This window comes from Lithobates pipiens, unplaced genomic scaffold (assembly GCF_037356315.1).
Source record: "Lithobates pipiens isolate NorthernLeopardFrog02 unplaced genomic scaffold, aLitPip1_a1.2 Scaffold_27, whole genome shotgun sequence".
Classification (NCBI taxonomy): domain Eukaryota; kingdom Metazoa; phylum Chordata; class Amphibia; order Anura; family Ranidae; genus Lithobates; species Lithobates pipiens.
In genome coordinates, this window is record NW_027507788.1 from 88,251,018 (window position 1) to 88,275,591 (window position 24,574).

The 24,574-nt window shown below is 40.9% G+C and overlaps 1 protein-coding gene across 1 annotated transcript in view; it reads right to left on the reverse strand.

Annotated features, from left to right (window-relative positions):
• The window catches only part of PRRG2 (proline rich and Gla domain 2), an 81,740-nt gene that overhangs the window by 30,496 nt on the left and 26,670 nt on the right, over window positions 1–24,574 (reverse strand). The window contains exon 2 of the mRNA XM_077457189.1: window positions 6,844–6,949. Coding sequence (XP_077313315.1) covers window positions 6,844–6,937 — 94 coding nt within the window. The 5' untranslated portion in view covers window positions 6,938–6,949. The remainder of the gene's footprint in view (window positions 1–6,843; window positions 6,950–24,574) is intronic.

Consider the following 24,574-nt stretch of genomic DNA (forward strand, 5'->3'; position numbering starts at 1 on the left):
TTAGGGATATTTCTAATCCAAGATGGATGATGTCCGCTCTTCGTTGTTAAATAGCTGTTCCTGTCTGTATTTTTAAAGTACACTGTGGTATTAAATCTATCATCCTTTCTCTCTATCAAGAGGTCAAGGAAATTTACCACCGTGGGATTAATATTGAACTCCAACTTAATGTCGTTCGAGTTGGAGTTCAATCTCTCCAAAAAGTTTAAAACAGAAGCCTTAGTACCCCCCCGTATGAAAAACAGGTCATCTATGAATCTGCGATAGAAAATTAGCTGTGGGCATTCAATACCAAACACGTATCTATCCTCCCACTCGGCCATAAATAAGTTGGCAAGGCTAGGGGCATATTTAGCCCCCATTGCCACGCCAACTCTCTGGGCATAGAAGGTCCCATCAAACCAGAAGTAGCTGTGGGTCATGCAAAACTCAAGTGCCTGGCCCACAAACACCTTCCGGGCATGTGGGATATCCTCCCTTCTGCTCATAGCCCAGTTAAGTGCTAATAGGGCATCTTGATGTTGAATGATAGTGTATAGGCTAGCTACATCATACCTATATCAGACTGGGAGAATATTTAGATAGATCACTCCAACCCAGTGTGAAAAATACAAGAGCATATCTGAAGGACACAACAGATTTGCTGAAATCCCTCAATATGATCTCCATCCCCTCGTCTATGGAAGTGTATTTGGTTACGGCTGATGTAGCTAGCCTATACACTATCATTCAACATCAAGATGCCCTATTAGCACTTAACTGGGCTATGAGCAGAAGGGAGGATATCCCACATGCCCGGAAGGTGTTTGTGGGCCAGGCACTTGAGTTTTGCATGACCCACAGCTACTTCTGGTTTGATGGGACCTTCTATGCCCAGAGAGTTGGCGTGGCAATGGGGGCTAAATATGCCCCTAGCCTTGCCAACTTATTTATGGCCGAGTGGGAGGATAGATACGTGTTTGGTATTGAATGCCCACAGCTAATTTTCTATCGCAGATTCATAGATGACCTGTTTTTCATATGGGGGGGTACTAAGGCTTCTGTTTTAAACTTTTTGGAGAGATTGAACTCCAACTCGAACGACATTAAGTTGGAGTTCAATATTAATCCCACGGTGGTAAATTTCCTTGACCTCTTGATAGAGAGAAAGGATGATAGATTTAATACCACAGTGTACTTTAAAAATACAGACAGGAACAGCTATTTAACAACGAAGAGCGGACATCATCCATCTTGGATTAGAAATATCCCTAAGGGACAATTTTTAAGGGTCCGCAGGAACTGTACAACTAGAGAAGATTTCGTAGCCCAATCCCAAATTTTGAAAGAAAGGTTCATACAGAAAGGGTATTCAGAGACCACCTTGGATGAAACCATTGGGACAGTTGCGAATATTCCAAGGGAAGCTTGCCTGGAGGGGAGGAGAAAGGGAGAAGGGGGGACACAACATCAATTAAGATTCCTATCCAATTTCCATCATCAATTTAGAGAGGTAGAGCAAATTTTCAGGACACATTGGCATATTTTGGGAAGGGACAAACATCTGGGGAGTGTGATACCCAAAACTCCGGGGTTCATCTACAGACGGGCACCTAACATCGGTGATCGAGTCGTAAAAAAGATCCTGGACCCTCCTCAGCGAGCAACTATTTCGGGGGAACTGAAAGGCTTTTATGCTTGTAGGAGGTGTATCTGTTGTAGGACTGTACAGCAGGTAAACAGGGGAATCACCTCAATAACGAACAGTGAGGGTGAAACATTTGACATTAAGGAATTCATGACGTGTAATATGACACATGTCGTGTACCTACTGGGGTGCCCCTGTAACTTACTGTATGTAGGACGCACCAAGAGATTATTGAGAGTACGAATCTCAGAACATTTGACTAATATCCGTAAAGGTTACCAGTATCGTAGCGTATCATTACATTTCAAAGAATATCACCAACAAAATCCGAATTTATTGCAGTTCTGTGGAATAGACCATGTTCATCCCTCTTGGAGGGGCTCTAATCGAGTTAGAGATTTGTCGCAGAGGGAAACCAGGTGGATCTTCTCGCTGAAGAGCCTTCATCCGAGGGGTATGAATGTAGAACTGGACCTGAACTGCTATATTAGTGACTTTTAGTCACTAATAGGCCATAAGTATTGTCTTTTAAACATTATAGAGGGAAGGGTGTCACTCCGATATGGAAGTGTTTATGAGGTTACCGATCATTAATCTTCATTTCTTTATAATAGATGTGAAGTTATTGATGGGGGAGTTCTGAGATTATTATGAGAATACCTATTATGTCTCTTTTAGGACTAATAGTAGTAGGTTCCTGTTTTATTTGTTTTAAAATGATTTTTATTTGGAGTTTTATTTGTGTATTTACACTTTAGATGTTGCTTCAGATATATATACATCTCCATTTTGATTTTTAATTGGAGCTGTATATCGAATGTTCCAGGATAATAATGAAAATGTGCACTAATGGGTTAGTTTATATTATATGTTAATCATTGGTGTAAACGTTGGCGCATTGGTGACACAGCGGTAGATAAGTGTACCAGTCTGTATCTGTAGACAGACTGGTTCATCTACTGTGTGAGGACACATTGATTAAGCAGAGTGTACTGGGTACAGGGTGTTATTTAGAAAGATACCGCCTCATAGATGGAGAGATACTATAGATGGGGACTGACACCACCATAGGTATTGTGATTGGTTTCACACTTTGTTTGGTTCCAGAAGACGGTGACACGGATTCTTACACTTGAGTATTGTGGAGACGGGGACATGCGGTTTCGATCTCGGCGCATGCGCGACCTGGTGGGACGCAGCTTGTGTGGACACCTGAGCGGAATTTACCGTATGTCGAATATTACAACTATGGTCGAATGTTTCGACGTACCTAGTATACTTTGATACACGCACCGGAGACCGTAGCGTATTGGCGGATCGAATATTTCGATCACCAGTTTTCGAAAAAGGGGGATATCGAATACTGTGATTTGAGCATGCGCGAATCATAGTTCTGGCTTTGGCGCTTAATGTGTACGACAGGACACATCCCAGCAATATGGATGTGAGACTGATAGTGAGATGAGCTGATTGGACGATGGGGGAATATAAGGTGGGGTGCTAGGCCAGATAACCAATCCCATGAATAAGTCTGATATGACGAAACATGTCGGGGGCGTGGCTATCTGGTGAACATTGAGCTGACATACACGGAGCTGGGAAGGAGGTACAGGACTAAGTGAACTGAATCATCTGATCTGAAGGCGCCTTTTTCGAACGGACCTGCTGTGTGGGACCAGGCGGGACGCACGAGGAGGGGTGAGATTAAGTGATCCAGTACCGTATCTAATAAGTCCGCTGTGACCACCAATGCCCCGACGTATTCAGAATGCTGTTGTGGAGTGGATTTGTGAAGCAAGTTTCTTTATCCTTTTGAAGTGATTTTACCCTTTTAAGTTCATGTGAGTGCATAAAGAGTGCGATTTTTTTACATTAAAGAGTGATTGCAGTATTACACTATTGGGGTCTCCCTCTGTGATTTATCTTTGAGGTATTCATATATACACATTGAAGTACGCAATTGGAGAAGATAAAATCGGATGTGCTGATATCTGAATTACATCTTGAGAGATCTGTTGCAAGCCCTTTTGCCTCACACGAGAGTGTAAGGCTTAGCATTTGGTGAGTTTTTTCACGAAGGGGGGTCATTAAGCACGGATGGTGTGGTGAAGGAGTCACGTGTATAAGGAGATTTAAACACTGGAGACTTGCTCACGCTTCTATAAAAAGACTCTTTATTATTTGGATATTATATATAATTTTTTTTGGTTTATTTTTATAGATAATATATTTTTTTATACATTCTAGATTTTTTTAGTATTTGGCGGATGGACTATATTCACGTTTGCTCATTTATGTCACTGTTTACTTAATCTAAATGTAAATTTGGGTATTTACCTAAGTGTTTATTATTTATCACATTTTGTATGATGTGGGATATGATTTTCTAGAAGATTAGGGAGTGTTGACTGAAAGGCACACAGGTAACAGCGCCACGTGCAACTAATTAGTTAATTATATCTTTAGCACTAGTTTTGTATGCACCTTCATATATTTTGATAGTTTGTAAGAAGTGGCAGCTAAGGTGTAGAATTAGTGTCATTTAAGCGCTGTGGTGATACACTAGGTAAAGGGTTCGGTGTGTGTGTATCTTTAATAATTAGATATACATACCATGGAACACAGTGAAGCCAGTCATCAAGTTGAGAAAACAGTGACATTACCAAGAGTCCCTCAAAAATTGATGAAAAGGTGAGAAGAAAACTGGTCAGGGAGGCTGCCCAGAGGCCTACAACATTAAAGGAGCTGCAGGAATATCTGGCATGTACTGGCTATGTGGTACATTTGACAATCTCCTATATTCTTCATACGTCTGGGCTATGCGGTAGAGTGGCAAGACAGAAGCCTTTTCTAGCCTAGCTAAATTTTGCAAAAACACATCTGAATTCTCCCAAAAGCACGTGGGAATATGGTCTGATGAAACCAAGGTTGGACTTTTTGGCCATATAGCCAAAAGATATGTTTGGCGCAAAAACACTGCACATCTCCAAAAGAAAACCATGCCCACCATGAATAATGGTGGTGGCAGCATCATGCTTTGGGGCCGTTTTTCTTCAGTTGGAACAGGGGCATTTGTCAAGGGAGAGAGAATTATGAAAAGTTTCAAATACCAGTCAATACTGGCACAAAACCTTCAGGCTTCTGCTAGAAAGCTGAACATGAAGAGGAACTTCATCTTTCAGCCTGACAACGAAAGCAAACATCCAAATCAACAAAGGAATGGCTTCACCAGAAGGGTCAAGTTTTGGAATGGCCCAGCCAGAGTGTCATGGTTATGCAATAGAGTTTGTCTGTCAGCTTACCTCTCATCATGTGTTCATCTCTAGAGACCAGCCACTCTCACCTGACTGCTTTTATAATCTCTCCTCTAAGCATGGCTCCACCCCAGCTCCTATCAGAGAACTCTATATTAACCTGTGCACTGCAGGCCAGGCCTTCTGATCAACATTATGTGCTTAGATTCCCGTTTCCGTATGCTCTCCGTTTGTCTCCGTTACACACCCCCCCCGGCATGTTGCCCTGCTCGTGACCCTGACCTTTTGGCGTGTCCTTGACTATACCCGTTTGCCTGTGACCCTGAATCTTTGGTGTGTACTCTGTTGTCCTTGTCCGAGAGTCACCCCGACCTTGGCTTATTCCCTTACTATCCCCATCATCCTGTTGCCTACTGTGAGCGTGAGCAAGGGGACTCTGGGGGTCATGACCTGGAGCCAGTTGCAGCCCAGTCCATCCTCACCACTAGAGGCTCTGGTAAACACATGCTGGCCCTGAGACTCCTCGCCCTAGGGAATCTTGCACTGTAACCCTGGTGGGATCCGTGTTGGCATTCCTGCCTTCCTTTACCACCCTGACTCCGCAGCAGTCAGCTGTAGGGTCCACTACTTTGCGGTGCACTCCTGATCCGAATGGTGTACATCTGTCACCTGGCCTCAGGTGGCCCGACACAGAGCCCAGACCTGAATCCAATTGAAAATCTGTGGGGTGATCTGAAGAGGGGTGTGCACGGGAGAAGCCCTCACAAATCTGACAGATTTGGAGTGTTTTGCAAAGTAGAGTGGGCAAATTTTGCCAAGTCAAGATGTGCCATGCTGATAGACTGATATCTAAAAAAGACAGAGCTGTAACACTATTACTGTAAGGGTGTGCACACTTATGCAACCATTTTTATTATTTCCTTCCACCTAAAAGATTTCAGTTTGTTTTTCAATTGAGTTGTACAGTTTATATCTCACAATAAAAAAAATAAAAAAATTAAAAAAAAGTGGAAAAAGTTCTGAAAGGATTTATATTTGCAAATAAATAAAATAAAAAAAATCTCAGAAACTTGACATTTTAAAACAGGGGTGTGTAGACTTTTTATAGTGTGTGTGTGTGTGTGTGTGTGTGTGTGTGTGTGTGTGTGTGTGTGTGTGTGTGTGTAATATATTAAATATATATATATATATATTTTTCTTTTTTTCCCTCCCATACATGTCAGCATCCATATTCATAGCCACAGAGAGAATTAGGATTTATATATCAAATCTAAATTAAAATGTTTTATGATGCATGCAAGATCATCTAGGTGCCTGTATTTAATGAAAGGATCAGTAACTGAGGAAATGACAGGTGAACCTAGCTTATCATTAATGCTTTATATAGCACCATCATCTCTGCTACATGGTAAAAAAAAGTGAAAGGAGCAAGTGTGTAATAAAAATATCTAAAACATTACATATAACCCTTTTGCAGCAAATATTTTATCTGTCTCCCTTTATTTATTTAAAGCGGAATTTCAGGTACCGCCTTTTTACATCGCTACATTGGTCCAGCTTGGACCAATGCAAGTATGCATAGGTCATATCTGTGGGATCCCTGGGGAAACACAGAATCAATGTAGTGGTCATAATTACTACAGTGACTAACATGATCTTCAGGGTCTCATGCCGTGCAGATGCCGTAATGTATGGTTAACATAGGAGGTTGCTCGCTGGACACCAGCGCCATTCAAATAACTCCTTGCATTTTTCAAGGCATTATCTGATTAGATGAGGTGGAGAGCCGGGACAGTGATGTTATAATCTCTACGGTATGTATATTTTGAATAATAGTAATCATAATCATCCTCATGACACACACAGTTGTAAGACCATATGAATTGCACATGTCCACTACATTGCAATAGAAACCCCTTAAAAGTAAACCATCAGCTTTAGCATCAGTGAAAAGTTCCTTACCTTCTTTCCCAGGTTTAGGAAGCTTATTTGGTTCCACAATATACCCTGCTGTGGCTGTGATAATTTGAAGCAGCAAGAGGCACCCTGCCCACATCTTGGCACAGACCTTTAAGAGATGTAAAACATATGCTGCACATTATACTATTTTAATGCTAACCATACACAAAATTGAAAATGGGCAGATGCAAGGACAAAGACTGCTAATCTAACAGAAGACATTTTTTTATTTTATTTTTTAAATAAGAACACAGCAATAACCAATTTGCATTCCTCTCCTTTTTATGCAAAGAAATAATATGAAGTCCAAAATCTGCCACCCCAAAACATATGGTGTCTGTGCCCAATCACTCTACTGCACACTGATTGACAGCATAGCAAGACAAACGTGTATTGATTTTGGAGTACATTTTTCTTTAATCAATTCAAACATTTTAAGGTTTGCCTGGCTATGATGTGCTTAGAGTAGCAATTTATCCATATGTTCTTGGCTCCTGCAACCATTAAGACCCCCTTTACAAGTTGTTGATTTTCTAAAAAGGAAAAAAAAAGGTGGTTCCTTATTCTAAAATTACTGTAAAGACTGTTGTGGGTGTTGTGGGGAACTTTAGTTAAAAATTTGGTGTGTAAACCTTAAAGCTGATCACAGACATCCAGGGCCAGGCACATGGCAGTAAACCCATCCTAAGGCATGCATCAACAATGGGGGAGGGGCGCATTTCCACATCCTTGCCCTGGGCACTAGAGAAACCTGTCCTGGGACAGCATACAGAGGGTGGTTGAATGTGCAGCTACCAGCCTGTAGGGTTCTTTAAAATGCAGGGATTCTTATGCTCCAACATTTTCACCTGGACAGTGGCTAAGCAAATTGGGTCTCTATGTGAGAGAGTACAATGGAGTTTATGGCATCTTGGAGGAACATGGTGTTTTCGGTCATGTTATCCCTGGGCAGCCGATGCAGGAGAAGCATTGAGATTTTAGTCTGTTCTCCAGAAAAGCCTAGGAAAAAAAAGGCCTACCTGACTGTAGAGTGGCTACTGAATCTAGAGCATGGATATGTAATTAGCGGACCTCCAGCTGTTGCAGAACTACAAGTCCAGAGGCAGAGGCATGATGGGACTTGTAGTTTTGCAACAGCTGGAGGTCCACTAACTGCATAACACTGATCTAGAGGTTCTATAAAATCGGTTCTTTTGCTGAAAATGTTTATTTTTAAAGAAAAAAAGGGAAGAAAAATTGCGCTACAGAATAACGTGTAAAAATCAATGCTGCTGCAGTTCTAATATATACCAAAAATTATATACACATGTGAAAGAAAGACAAGAAGAACCGCGCAATCCCTAGAAATTAATAATAGGGTATACGCCCCTCACCCGAGAGACTGAAATGAAAAGCAATAGTGATTAAAGTGCAATATCCCCTATTGCAAAAAAAACTCCATATATAAAAAAAATGACACTTATTATACATATAGTGAATCCCAAGTTATTATATCGCATATACTAAAAACACTCTTAAACGTACAAGTGCAACAGTGTCACAAATTGCATGTGCAGTGGATAACAAAGGTATTATACCACACTATATACTAAAGTGTAAAATATATTGTGCAAATAAAAATAATGAACTGATCATATAAGAGCTCAATAAGTCCTTTTGTTATAGTCCTTAGAGTGAGACCAGAAAAAGTGAACTTTAAAAAACACCACGTGTCACAGATAACTCCAACTTCCTGATTCGTATTCCAACTCATAAACCATGCTGAGGTGCACCACCACCAAAAAGATAAGATTGGCTCCTTACCAGACGTCCTGGTAGGTTACGCTTTGAGAGGTCAAGCCAGACCATACATGTGCCTTATTCTCCAGCCCTGCTTCCACTCTCAGACCAGACCACAGTTCGAAGGTATTCCAATAAACCGAGCGAATAATCCACCATAGAAAGGAAAAAGCACTCCAAATAGTGTAATACCATTTATTAAAATTGGAAGAAAAAAGAAGTACCCTGAGACGACGTGATATATCACGAAACGCGTAGGGCGGTGTGACACGCTACTTTTTTGCCTCTCAACATTAGCCGGTATAAGGATACAATTGTGGAGAATTGTGCTCGGCCGACGCTTCCCACTATGATATGCCTTCTCTTACAGCAACCTTGTAAGTGTATTTCTTTTTTCATTCAATTTTAATAAATGGTATTACACTATTTGGAGCGCTTTTTCCTTTCTATGGTGGATTATTCGCTCGGTTTATTGGAATACCTTCGAACTGTGGTCTGGTCTGAGAGTGGAAACAGGGCTGGAGAATAAGGCACATGTATGGTCTGGCTTGACCTCTCAAAGCGTAACCTACCAGGACGTCTGGTAAGGAGCCAATCTTATCTTTTTGGTGGTGGTGCACCTCAGCATGGTTTATGAGTTGGAATACGAATCAGGAAGTTGGAGTTATCTGTGACACGTGGTGTTTTTTAAAGTTCACTTTTTCTGGTCTCACTCTAAGGACTATAACAAAAGGACTTATTGAGATCTTATATGATCAGTTCATTATTTTTATTTGCACAATATATTTTACACTTTAGTATATAGTGTGGTATAATACCTTTGTTATCCACTGCACATGCAATTTGTGACACTGTTGCACTTGTACGTTTAAGAGTGTTTTTAGTATATGCGATATAACTTGGGATTCACTATATGTATAATAAGTGACATTTTTTTTATATATGTTGTTTTTATTTGTATTACATGGAGTTTTTTTTGCAATAGGGGATATTGCACTTTAATCACTATTGCTTTTCATTTCAGTCTCTCAGGTGAGGGGCGTATACCCTATTATTAATTTCTAGGGATTGCGCGGTTCTTCTTGTCTTTCTTTCACACGTTTATTTTTAAAGGCCTTATGAAAAAGAGATTCAAGAGAGATACAAGTCCCAAATTGTCAAAAACCATGGGTCAAGAACAGTGAGCATAGCACAAGAGTGATATATAAGCCAACAAGCCCATTTGCTATACCTGGTGAAATGACGATACCTTGATTGAGTACTAAAAGAGTGGGAGATGTCCAACCAGAAGTTGACTTGATGCCAAGAAGAGACTGGTGGTGACCTTTTCCTATAGTGCATAGAAAGAGAATACAGAATAGAGATTTCACCACCCCCCCCCCCCCCGGGCAGTGTGCAGAGGTCCCCTCCCACCCAGTCAAGTTCCTGGGGGGGGGATCTTGCAAGCTACGTTAACAGCAGTTCCCCTGTGATTAGGGGTGACTGAGAAACTTTGAGAGAGAGAAATTGGTGGCCTACAAGCCAGCTGATCACTATCTTAACAAAAAGTTTTTTGCGCATTTTTTGTCATTAACAATGCATTTAGAGATGACTGACTATTTCAACAGTGGTAGTGCAGAGAACAGGAGCATACACCTCTGAAGCCAGGCCCAAGCACCAAAATAGAAATCCGCCTAAAGTCTTCACTGCAGTGAATCACTTATCACAATAGGTATGCTGGAATTGGCTGCATCAGCACAGTGGTAAACAGAGGGTCGTCATCTAGATTTGGCAAGGTTTATATTATAAAATTACCCTCTAGGTTATATACTGTAGCAGCTCATTAATTACGAACTGTGAACAAATAAGGAAAATAGACGAAAATGCATACTATGCAAATTGCTAGCTTAGACTTTTTTTTTACTTCTTAGCCAGTCAAAAATTAAGCTGTAAAGAATATGGCACATTTTATCTCCATTTTTTTTTTTTTTAATTACATGTATTTGAGACTGTTGAAGCTGTGTATGTCAGCAGCACACTAGAGAGCCTGACTTCTGCTCACATAGAGCCCAGCAGTCTGACACCCTGCCTGTACAGTGCTGCAATCAAAGTGTTGCTGTGCAGGGGAGGTAGAATACAGTATGTTATATATTATTTTTCAGAGAATGTAAATAACAAACATTTTTCACTCATGATTAGTGTTTGGCTGAAGCCATTTATTATCAATGGGGCAGCATGGGGGCATGATATACATATGAATGCCGCCTTTATTTACATATCAATGCTGCCGGCCGCAGCTATTTACTTATGAATGCTGCCGCTATTTACATATAAATGTCGGTTATTTACATGTAAACACGGGGTCTGCAGGTGAGTCATCTGTACATAACAATAAGGCAGAGCTGGGCAGCATTAGTACCAGCACTTCACATTGAGATATTGGGACACAGCACAGGACTAAAACTTTAAAGGATAAGGGAATTTAAACTGGGATAGTTGGCAAGTATGAAGCAGCTGCTTTGGACCCCACAACAATGACAGGGCCCAGGGCAGCTGCCCCTTTTGCCCTGCCTTAAAACAGAAACTACTTAAATGACCCTGATCAAAAGTTTACATACCCCAGTTCCTAATACCGTGTATTGCCCCCTTTAACATTAATGATGGCTTGAAGTCTTTTGTGGCATTAGTGGATGAGGCTCTTTATCTTCTCAGATGGTAAAGCTGCCCATTCCTCTTGGCAAAAAGCCTCCAGTTCCTGTAAATTCTTGGACTGTTTTGCATGAACTGCATGTTTGAGATCTCCCCAGAGTGACTCAATGATTTTGGAGGTCAGGAGACTGAGATGGCCACTCCAAAACTTTAACTTTATTCTGCTGTATCCAACGACAGGCCAACTTGGCCTTGTGTTTTGGATCGTTATGTTAGAATGTACAAATATTCCTCTATTTTTTGATAACATACTGCATTCGTCTTGCCATCAATTTTGACCAAATTTCCTGTGCCTTTGTAGCTCGCACATCCCCAAAACATGGCAATGGTGTACCTTTCACCATAGACCTAGCTGACTCCTCTCCAAATGTAGCGTTTATGGTTGTGACCAAAAAGCTTAATTTTGGTCTTATCGCTCCAGGTGACTGTGCCAGAAGGTTTGAGGCTTGTCTCTGTGTCTGCCATATTGTAAGCGGGATACTTTGTGGCATTTGCATAGAAATGTCTTTCTTCTGGTGACTCGACCATGCAGCCCATCCTTCAAGTGCCTTCTTATTGTGCATCTTGAAACAGCCACACCATAGGTCTTCAGAGAGTCCTGTATTTCAGCTGAAGTTATTTGTGGGTTTTTCTTTGCATCCTGAACAATTTTCTGGGCAGTTGTGGCTAAAATTTTAGTTGGTCTACCTGACCGTGGTTTGGTTTCAGCAGAGCCCCTCATTTTCCACTTCTTGATTAGCGTTTGTACACTGCTGATTGGCATTCTCAATTCCTTGGATATCTTTTTATATATCTGAACTGTTTTGTACAGTTCAACTACCTTTTCCGACAGATCCTTTGACAATTCTTTTGTTTTCCCCCTGACTCAGAATCCAGAAACCTTAGTGCAGCACTGGATGAAAGATGCAAGAGTCGGTCAGGAGTCCAAAAACTAATTGACCTTTTATACAAACACGCCAATTACAAGCAAACAGATCACAGGTGAGGATAGTTACCTTTAAAAGCAAAATCAAACCCCTGTGTGTCAACGTCCATGCATGTCATCAGGCCAAAATCACCAGGGTATGTAAACTTTTGATCAGGGTCATTTCACATTCTATGAAAAATGGCAACGAAATCATAATTTTGCCAGGGTATGTAAACTTATGAGCATATCTCCATCTCTCTATAAAAATAAATAAAGCAGCAGGTGTTCTCAGTGTGGACTTGCAACAGGAGGAATTTCCAATATGGTTACAAATGGCAAAAATTACACCGCATTGTAAATTCTTAGCACTGCAAGTCCTGCTTAGTGCACCTGTTGTCTGCTTCAAATTCTACATAGCGCCTTTATAAGCATGTGCAATGACCCACTTCCACTATATATATATATATATATATATATATATATATATATATATATATATATATATATATATATATACACACACACACATACACATACACATACACATACACATACATATACACACACACACACACACACACACACACACACCTCAAGCGTTCCAAAATTTGGCTCTGGGATATAAAGCCTACTGTTAAAATCCTAGGTTGGAACACTTAATCAAAAAATAGTTTTAAATGATATTGATTACTTTTTTAGAATCTCTTAATGGTTTCTATAACGGAGTATACGTTTTGCTTTATACATATTTATGTTGACATTTTATATTATAAAGCTTGTTTTTGTATGAGTGATCACACTTTTAGAATTCATGTGGAAGTTTAGAGAGTTACTTATATAATTTCAGGGCTCAAAATTTCAAGTCCTGAGCTACAAGCCAGGCCTTAAGGGTTAATTGCCACCAGTTAATTGCCCTGGGTACTTTGATATATGTCTCACGTTCTGGCATTGGACGGGTGTTTTGTCCATCAAAATACCCGGGCCAGAAGGCGGGGCTGTATGCGACAGCGAGCGCAGGAGAACACTTGGCAATTCAAATGAAAGCTGTTACAGCAATGCTCCCGACTCTGTGTTGAACAGGCAGTCGCTCTTTTCCCCTGGGCAACCGCTGTGAGAAGGGCTCCCATTCAACCCCACCTCCGAGGAAGCCCCATACTCACCAGCAATTGTTTTCCACTACCAAATGGAAATTGAGGGCTGGTGTATATCATTATTATGGTTATTTTTATTATATTACCTTTTCATTTACATACTGAACATAGTTTATCAGACACAAAAATTAAAAACAAGAGCTTAACGGGACTTTATATGAAGTACGGGGTTAAAAAAGGAAACAAAAATAGCTATTAAAAAAATATTTTTTGTCTATCAAAACATGATTACATATATTTAATGAGGTGCGCCGACATACATATCATTAATATCAAAATTTTCTTTATACACTCATGGTAACTGATACAAAATAAGTTAAAAAAGGCGCACCTCAATTGTATACATAGAAACAATTAAATAATAGCCATTTTTGTTTCCTTTTTTAACCCCGTACTTCATATAAAAGTCCCGTTAAGCTCTCGTTTTTAATTTTTGCCTCAGTGATAGGAATGGAGGCTATGACCTCATTTAAAGTCCCAATTTTTCCCTTTCCTCATTATTTGATAGTTTGTCAGACCTTTCTTCTATCATTAACTTATGGAGTATTATTGATGCTCGATCACTTGAATTTGATAACTATTGTAAGAGATTACATATACTGTAGTACACTGCTCAAAAAACAAAAAAAAAAACAAAAAAACTACTAAATTTTTTTTTTTTTAAAAAGGAACTTACTAAGAAGTGGAAAATGTGGGGATCTCAAGCCAAGGTCAGGTAGATCAACCTTTTCAAATTAACAACACACAGCCATTAAAAGGTCTAAACCACTGCTGCATAAAGTTGAAGGGGTGGGGGGCAGCCTGTCAGTGCTTAGACCAGTGATGGTGAACCTTGGCACCCCAGATGTTTTAGAACTACATTTCCCATGATGCCTAACTACACTGCATAGTTAATGAGCATCATAGGAAATGTAGTTCTAAAACATCGGGGGTGCCAAGGTTCACCATCACCGGCTTAGACCATACCCTGCACAATACTTCAAATTGGTTTGCATGGCCGTTGTCCCAGAAGGAAGCCTCTTCTAAAGATGATGCACAAGAAAGCCCGCAAATAGTTTGCTGAAGACAAGCAGACTAAGGACATGGATTATTGGAACCATGCCCTGTGGTCTGATGAGGCCAAGATAAACTTATTGGGTTCAGATGGTGTCAAGCATGTGTGGTGGCAACCAGGTGAGGAGTACAAAGAAAAGTGTGTCTACAGTCATGCATGGTGGTGGAAGTGTAATGGTCTGGGGCTGCATGAGTGCTGACGGCACTGGGGAGCTACAATTCATTGATGGAACCATGAATTCCAACATATACTGTGACATACTGAAGCAGAGCACAATCCCCTCCCTTCAGAGACTGGGCTGTAGGGCAGTATTCCAACAGAACGACCCTAAAACACACCTCCAAGACAACCTCTGCCTTGCTAAAGAAGCTGAGGGTAAAGGTGATGAACTGGCCAAGCATGTCTCCAGAGCTAAACCCTATTGAGCATCTGTGGGGCATCCTCAAGCAGAAAGGTGTAGGAGCGCACAGTCTTTAACATCCACCAGCTTCGTGATCTTGTCATGGAGGGGTGGAAGTAGACGCCAGTGGCAACCTGTGAAGCTCTGGTGAACTCCATGCCCAAGAGGGTTAAGGCAATGCTGGAAAATAATGGTGGCCAAAAAAATAGACACTTTGGGCCCAATTTGGACATTTTCACTTAGGGGTGTACTCACTTTTGTTGCCAGCGGTTTAGACATTCCATTGTAGCAAAGCGTAATTTCTTCAGTGTTGTCACATGAAAAGTTAACATAAAATACTGTAGAAATAGATATGTAGCACTGGCTCCTGACGAGCAGGCGCTATTGTTTTTTAAAAGTTAAGTTGCCTGAAGCCACAGTTGGGCTTCTGGACTATTTGTACCAGTCCAGCTGGGTTGCACTGGGTCCTCTTTGAACGCAGGTGTCGCTGCCATCGCTGGCAAGAGTAGAAACACAGTTTAGCTGGGTGCATTGAATGCCACTCATCTCTCGGAAGCAGCCCAGTGGGAGTGTTTACCTGCTGTGCATTCTGGGGGGTGGTATTTAAAGGTACCGACGCCACGTTGACTTTTTTTTTTTTCTGTCTGTTTGGTTCTGGCGGTCCTTCTGACCCAGCCCCATGGCCCTCCTGGCTTGGGGTGTGGAACTATACATCCTGAGTCTCGGGCCGCCTGGCCCGAGCCAACGCCACTGCAGGGACAGGCCTGAGGGAATTTTTGGGCCTACTGATCCAAGGATGGTCCGGTGCCGTCTCATCTGAAGGGAGAGGCCCAGAAACTGATGACCCCCAAGGGGAGGACTCTTTCAGGAATAGACAGTGCAAAGGGCTGGTTTCTCTGAAGGAAACTGGAGGCTTAGTTGAAGGACGCAACCTGGATCAACACTCATATATCGCCGGATTGGCTGTGAGAAACTGGTACTGTATGCAAGTAATTTAAATTTATCCACATCCCTCAGTAATGCTCAAGTGTATCTCACAAGTCTGTGGGAGAGACTTTGTCAGGCTCCCCACCGGCTGCTAGGCCTAGCGAGAGAGGTCTATTCGGGGGTTGTTAAATCCACTTGTGAAACAGTTTTGATTCTCTGGATTTTCTCTCAAGACTTCCATCTTGCAATCTAAGTGCCTGAACTCACTCCTAACCCTCTATTGAGAGACTTTGTTTTGTTCTAAATAAATAACCCAAAAGAGGATTCAGTGTAAGTTTTCACATTCTATGGGCCATCTAACATAGGAAGCCCAAGACGGAGAAGCAAGCAGGTGAGGTAACTGTAAGCCCAAAAAAAAAAAAAAAAACAGCAGCTCCTTCGGGGGTCAGTGCCACACACACACACACACACACACACACACACACACACACACACACATTCCTTTTGTTTATCAGTGTTTTATGCAGCATCCCATATTCTCTCTTACTAGGTTGTTAGTCAGATGGCGGGGGGGGGGGAGGAGGGAGGAGATAAAATAATATATAGAGTTAGGGCTATAAATATTTGGACAGTGACACAATTTTCGCAAGTTGGGCTCTGCATGCCACCGCATTGGATTTGAAATGAAACCTCTACAACAGAATTCAAGTGCAGATTGTAACGTTTAATTTGAAGGGTTGAACAAAAATACCTGATAGAAAAATGTAGGAATTGTACACATTTCTTTAAACACTCCACATTTTAGGAGCTCAAAAGTAATTGGACAAATAAACATAACCCAAACAAAATATTTATTTATTCAATATTTTGTTGCAAATCCTTTGGAGGCAATCACTGCCTTAAGTCTGGAACCCATGGACATCACCAAACGCTGGGTTTCCTCCTTCTTAATGCTTTGCCAGGCCTTTCCAGCCGCAGCCTTCAGGTCTTGCTTGTTTGTGGGTCTTTCCGTCTTAAGTCTGGATTTGAGCAAGTGAAATGCATGCTCAATTGGGTTAAGATCTGGTGATTGACTTGGCCATTGCAGAATGTTCCACTTTTTTGCACTCATGAACTCCTGGGTAGCTTTGGCTGTATGCTTGGGGTCATTGTCCATCTGTACTATGAAGCGCCGTCCGATCAACTTTGCACCATTTGGCTGAATCTGGGCTGAAAGTATATCCCGGTACACTTCAGAATTCATCCGGCTACTCTTGTCTGCTGTTTTGTCATCAATAAACACAAGTGACCCAGTGCCATTGAAAGCCATGCATGCCCATGCCATCACGTTGCCTCCACCATGTTTTACAGAGGATGTGGTGTGCCTTGGATCATGTGCCGTTCCCTTTCTTCTCCAAACTTTTTTCTTCCCATCATTCTGGTACAGGTTGATCTTTGTCTCATCTGTCCATAGAATACTTTTCCAGAACTGAGCTGGCTTCTTGAGGTGTTTTTGGGCAAATTTAACTCTGGCCTGTCTATTTTTGGAATTGATGAATGGTTTGCATCTACATGTGAACCCTTTCTATTTACTTTCATGGAGTCTTCTCTTTACTGTTGACTTAGAGACAGATACACCTACTTCCCTGAGAGTGTTCTGGACTTCAGTTGATGTTGTGAACGGGTTCTTCTTCACCAAAGAAAGTATGCGGCGATCACCAGTCAATTCCTTTTTTCTCAGAATGTACCGACTGTTGATTTTGCTACTCCAAGCATGTCTGCTATCTCTCTGATGGATTTTTTTCTTTTTTTTCAGCCTCAGGATGTTCTGCTTCACCTCAATTGAGAGTTCCTTTGACCGCATGTTGTCTGGTCACAGCAACAGCAACAGCTTCCAAATGCAAAACCACACACCTGGAATCAACCCCAGACCTTTTAACTACTTCATTGATTACAGGTTAACGAGGGAGACGCCTTCAGAGTTAATTGCAGCCCTTAGAGTCCATTGTCCAATTACTTTTGGTCCCTTGAAAAAGAGGAGGCTATGCATTACAGAGCTATGATTCCTAAACCCTTTCTCCGATTTGGATGTGGAAACTCTCATATTGCAGCTGGGAGTGTGCACTTTCAGCCCATATTATATATATATATATATATATATATATATATATATAATTGTATTTCTGAACATGTTTTTGTAAACAGCTAAAATAACAAAACTTGTGTCACTGTCCAAATATTTATGGCCCTAACTGTATATGGGGCAATGGCTACTATAAATGGTTGGGTTGATCATAGATGGGATATAGTGTATATGATCAGCTTTCATACATGGGTATCACTGCAACGTTAGTTAAATCATAGAGTAATGCTGGCAATAGAAGAAGATTTGAATCTCGGCCAGTTCGGCAGGGACCGTCCAAGATTCTTAAGCCCCATACACATGGAGATTTTCCTTAAGATTTACTAAAACCATATATTACAAGGTCAACCCTTAGGAGTTTCAATTTGTAAGCAATCAGGCAGGCCCTGCACTACATGGTTTTGGTAAATCTGAAAGAAAAAATCATGAGAAAATCTGATATAGTGTGTATGGGGCTTAACTGTCTATGGCAGGCTGACTGTACAAAAGTTGATCAATCAACTTGGGTACAACCAGCCTGTCGGATATTTAATTGGATTATTGTTAGCTGCTATTATAGCCACTGCCTGTAATTACTGTGTTCCACTGGCAGGCATGGCTACCCCATCGCGCTAGAAGAACACAATCGCTCCACGGGAGGGATTCCCTCAATCAACACTAACTGTGTTGATGGGGGAAATCAAGTAAATTTTCTTTACTGCAACCTGTAGTTGCAGGAAAGAAAATTGCTCCATCTATGGCCTGCTTAACAAAGTGATTGTTTTCAAGGATTATCAACATTTGATAGTGACTTGTACATCACCGGTTGGGGAACCATGCTGACAGCCGAGGAGTCATCCATTGTTAAGCACTCGGTGGTCGGCTTCCCAGCCTGCTGCTTAGCAACCAGCTCAATGCGGTAAATTACTGCATGAAAAAATGCAGCAATTACCAATCAAACAAATCCTGCATTCGTTACATTGTAAATTGCACGTTCAAAAGCGATTTACCACAACGCTATTTTACAGCATTTTATTGCCCATTACACACTTAGTGAATTGACCCCTTAGAAATAAAAACAGAATGTGGCTGTTACGGGTTGCCATTCGGCACAGCAGGTGCCATCTTACAAACTGTAATAACATTTTTTTTAGCACCGATACATTGTACTAAATAAACTTATCACAACCAAATATTAAAATTTCAATAACACATAGAAACATAGCAGATTTAGCCCTAATTTAAACCCAATCTGTATAACCAAGCCTAGCTTGAACCTAATAACTGTAGATCCTAAACTAAAATGCAAATCGCCATGGCAATTACATGCTTTATTGCCAGTACAATAAATACTATAATGGCAATACTAATGGTGATATCATAAAAATTATCCCATCCAACATTTCATGCATTAAAACATATGGTGTGCAATAACAATACACCACAATATTAGCATCATAAAACCTGTGACAGAAACTTGATAGAAAATGCAAACAACCCAACTATAGGCAAATACATACACAAATCAGATAATCTGTATTGGACACAAAAAAAATCTTAACTTATATAAATGTGTTTATTGTTTGCTGATAAAAAAAAAAGGCAATCTAATTAAAAAAAATAAAAAAAAAGGTTTTATTTAGTTAGCTTCTTTTGAAGGTATGGAATATATCTGAACTCAAAAGGTTAATGTATTTTACTGGAAACTAAACAAGAATACACCTCAGTGATGCATTGACATTAGTCCAGCCCATCAAATCAATTAAATCTATTAACAGTTTGCACCGAAGACTGGGAAAGTACCGTCATTTTTATTTTGTGTAAGGCCTCGCAGTTATAAGTGACTTTTAAATTTTTTTTATTATTTTAGTTTTGGGCAGATGCTTGAAAGTTAACTACTGCAAATCTAAAGCCCCAACTTTTTTTTTCCTTTTAGTTTTGGATTGAGTAAGGAATGGTTTAAACACCTTTCATTTTTTTTTTTTTTGCTGGCTGTCCCATTGAGGAGATTCACCTTTACTTTCTGTCTTGGAGATACAGCAAGCAACGAGCGAACATCTCTCCAAATGTAAAGGGAACGAACATTCTTCTTAGGCAGTTGTCATTGAACTTCAATTTTAGTGCCCACGACAATAGTCACTAGAGAAAAAAAAAAAAAAAAAAAAAAGGGAAGAGGTAATCTCCCTTGCAAAGACACAGACCGCAAAAAACCACCAAAAAGGTTCCAACCCTAGTCTATCAGAAATGAAGATTGAAATTTCTTACTATCTCAAAAGGAGCTCTGTTGGAAGTTTGCTGGACTTGCTGGGTCTGTACTCCTACTTAGGAGGTCCCAATATGTTGGATTTTTAATCCGGAATGTATCAAATTTGGGCAAGAACTCCCAGAACGCTCATCCAGAAATGACAGGGGGGGGGGGATCTCGCTAACGGAAACACCCAAAACATGACAACAGGCCTGACTTCATCTGTGCCTAAAATATCACTTTTTGGGCAGACCCTTTGAAAAGGGAATATACTCAATGAGTAGAATCGGTCAAGGAAGTGTTGTGAAAGCTTGCATTTCTAGCTGCCCTTCTATCTCTGATCTTTGAACTCTGTAGGGGTTTCCCTCACAACACATGCATCAGGAATTCTTATCAGTTACCTACCTGTTGCAAAATCTCTGTGACAAATTATACATTTTAATTTCTCTAGTAACTCAGAAAACATACAATAATGTATATTTTTCTTCTGCTTAGATGGGAGGAAAAAAATAAAATAAACGTTTGGCAGGCAGACCAGAAAGATTTTTAAAGTGGTTGGATAGCGAACTTCCAGGACAGCAAACCTCAAACTTGCCAAGCATAGGTGCCAGCTTGGACCAATGTAACTATGTATATCCTAATACCTGATTGATGCCCCTGGAAAACAGCTGAAGCAGACACCGCTACTCCAGTGATATCTACTAGCTGTTCCGTCAGAATCAGCCACCCATCAGATTAGTTAATGCAAGTGACGATTCATCACCTGCACATGTGTACAGCCGCTACAAGGTTGCCTAATCTGACGGAACACCTGCAGTCAGAAGAAGACAGACATCTTACTGTCATGTTGCAAGCAAAAACGTAAAATGTATTTTATTGGTACTTCAAGGGCTGCTAGATACAAAGTCGCACATACTATGTGAAAAGTGTGGCGTGCATTTGTATTCAGCCTTCCTGAGTCAATACTTTGTAGAACCACCTTTCACTGCAATTACAGCTGCAAGTCTTCTTTGGGTCCGTCTCTATCAGCTTTGCACATCTAGGATAGTGACATTTTTGCCCATTCGTTTTTGCAAAATAGCGCAAGCTCTGTCAGATTGGAGAGTATCTGTGAACAGCAATTTTCAAGCCACAATCTCAATTGGATTTAGGTCTGGACTTTGACTGGGCAATTCTAACACATCAATATATTTTGATTTGACTTTGACCAAAGCACCTTATTCCACACGCTTGCCGTGTACCCCACATGGCTTCTCACAAAACGCAAATGGAACTTTGCATGGCTTTCAACAATGGATTTAGTGTACGACTAATAGTTGTCCTGTGGACAGATTCTCCCACCTGAACTGTGGATGTCTGCAGCTCCTCCAGAGTTACCATGGGCCTCTTTGGCTGCTTCTGATTAATGCTCTCTTTGCCCAGACTGTCAGTTTAGGTGGATGGCCATGTCTTGTTAGGTTTGTATTTGTGCCATACTCTTTCATTTTCTTATAAACGGATTGAACAGTGCTCCGTGAGATGTTCAAAGCTTGGGCTTTTTTTTTTTATACCTCAACTCTGCTTTAGACTTCTCCACAACTTAATCCCTGACCAGTCTGGTGTGTTCCTTGGCCATAATGATGCTGTTTGTTAACTAATGCCCCGTACACACGTTCCGATTATCGTAAGACCGATCGTTCACATTTTGTTGTATACAACTAAGATTGAATACAACAGTGCAAAATGTGTGTAAGACTTTTGTCGTACGATTCTGGAAAAATCTTCCGTCGTGCGTAGCTACGTATTTTAAATGATGTCAAAAACGTGTGACCTGTGTGTCCTTCTGGTTTATTTTCATGTTTCCGATCATGCGTGGTGTTTGTCTAATGACTTTTTTATCGGACGCATACTGTACTGACTACACGACTGTCGTACGATGGGCTGTCATCCGACCAAAGTTTTCCTGTTTGTTCCTTCGGATTTAGTTGGACGGACTGTCGTGATCGGCTGTCGAAAGCTGCGTACTAACGATCAGATTATCGAACGATCTGTCCGAAAGCGACTTTTGTGGTCCGATAATCGGAACGTGTGTACGGGGCATAAGGTTCTCTAAAAGACCTCTGAGGGCTTCACAAAAGAGCTGCATTTATACAGAGGTTAAAATTACACACAGGTGGACTCCATTTACTAATTAGGTGACTTCTGAAGTCAATTAATCTCACTGGATTTTAGTTAGGGGTATTGGAGTAAAGGGAGCTGAATACATATGCATTCCACACTTTTCATATATTTGTAAAAAATTAAGAAAACCATGTTATTGGTTTTCCTTCCACTTTGCAATTATATGCCACTTTTTGTTGGTCCATCACATAAAAATCAAAATAAAATACATTTACATTTTTGGTTGTAACACGACAAAATGTGGAAAATTTCAAGGGGTGTGAATACTTTTTCAAGACACTGCACATGACAGAAAGTTGTGTGCGTCACAGCACATGGACCAAGTTCCCCAACAGCTCGGTCAAGGCTTCTGACCAGGAGCCAACAGAACTGAAGCCACAGCATTAGGGGTTAAAAAAGGCTTGCAAAAATGGTCCAGTCCAAAAGCAACTTTTCATGACTGGGCAGATACAACATCCTAAAGATGAACATTTTCCCAAGATTATAATTTATAATATATATATATATATATATATATATATATATATATATATATATATATATATATATATATATATATATATATATATATATATATATATATATATATATATATATATATATATACACATATACACACACACATATACATATACACACACATACATATATATATACGCACTAGAAGTCTCCCTTGTCCACATCCCACACTAAATCTTTACCATTTTTTTCCTGGGAAGGTAAACCAAGGTGAAAAATAAAAATAGTACTTTGTGCAGACCGAAAAAAAAAAAAAAAATAATAAGTAAAATATTTCAAAAGGGGAATTGCCGCGTACACACATAGCAGACTTTCCTAACGGGCTACTTGCCCACACACGGCACTTTTTCAGCAGACTAATACGCCGTACTAAGTCCGCCAGACTATACGCCGTACTTATGAAATGAACGGACTCGCCCACACACGCGGAGGAAAGTCGGCTAATTTTGAGCGCGTCTCCAGGTAGACGGGCCCGCGAAGGAGACGTCGCTGGCCCCGCCACCTGGTATGGACTTAAAGGGGAACCCCAACGCCGAAAAAAAAAAAAAAAAAAAAAAAAAACACACAACACACGACGTGGGGGTTCCACCCAGGTCCACATCAGACCCTTGTCCGAGCATGCTACCCGGCTGGCCAGGAAAGGGGAGGGGACGAGCGAGCGCCTTGTCCCCATGTTGATGAGGACAAGGGCCTCTTCCCGACAACCCTGGCCGTTGGTTGTCGGGGTCTGCGGGCGGGGGGCTTATCGGAATCCGGGAACTGGCCCCCCACCCCATGTGAATGAGTATGGGGTACAATGTACCCCTACCCATTCACCTGTAAAAAAAAAAAGTAAAAAAATTAGAGTCCATTCACACAGGGGCAACACAATTTCCAGTGAGACTTTGGGAGGCAACTTGGACACGACTTGAGTAAGAATCACAGCACGACTTAAAGCAACTTACAAGGCAACTTGAAGTTGCCTCCAGGACAGGGGACTTTGCCAGTGGCCAATCACATAATAATCAGCTCTGTGGGAGGGAGGGGTTTGCCTAGAAAACCATTTTTACTTCCTTGAAAGTTGCTTCAGTTAAGACAGGGGATCCAACTTGAAGGCAACTTCCATTGAATTCTATGGGTACAAGTTGCCTAGAAGTCGGTATGAAGTAGTACAGGAACCTTTTCTGAAGTCGAAGCGACTTCAGTAGTGTGCATTAAGACGGCTCTCATTCACTTACATTGATTTTATCATGTTGCGCGAGTTGAGGCAACTTGGGGCGACTTCAAGTCGGATCCAAAAGTTGCCCGTGTGAATGGACTCCAAGACAAAGATCGTTCGCCTTGCAGTCCATCCTTCATGATTGTTGAACTGTGTCCACCTGGCCCTTGGAGGAATCAACAACTTTCTCCATTACTCAGAACCCTACCAGCAGCCCTTTTTTTTTCCACCGACCCCTTACACACATTTGAAGCAGAACGAACAAACAATGGCCCAGCTAACCATAGGTTTTTCCTAAGGCACCCAATCTTAAATACCCCTCTGATATGGAAATAGCATATGTCATATTCCTTGTTAAAGGTTGGCCTCACAAATATCTAATAAAGCCTCCAATATCCTGTTTATTCTGGTTACCTTAGATGACTCATCTTATTGAAAGGTGAACTGACTATATGGACAAACCAGCCCTCCTCACCTTCAGGAATTTGTCATTTTCCTTGAAAGGTAATTTTGCTCTGAAGGTGGGCTTGACCATTCCCTACATACTAGACATATATACCCTAGCTAGAATTTGAAGGGCTAGTCTCACACCAGAGCTTAACCAT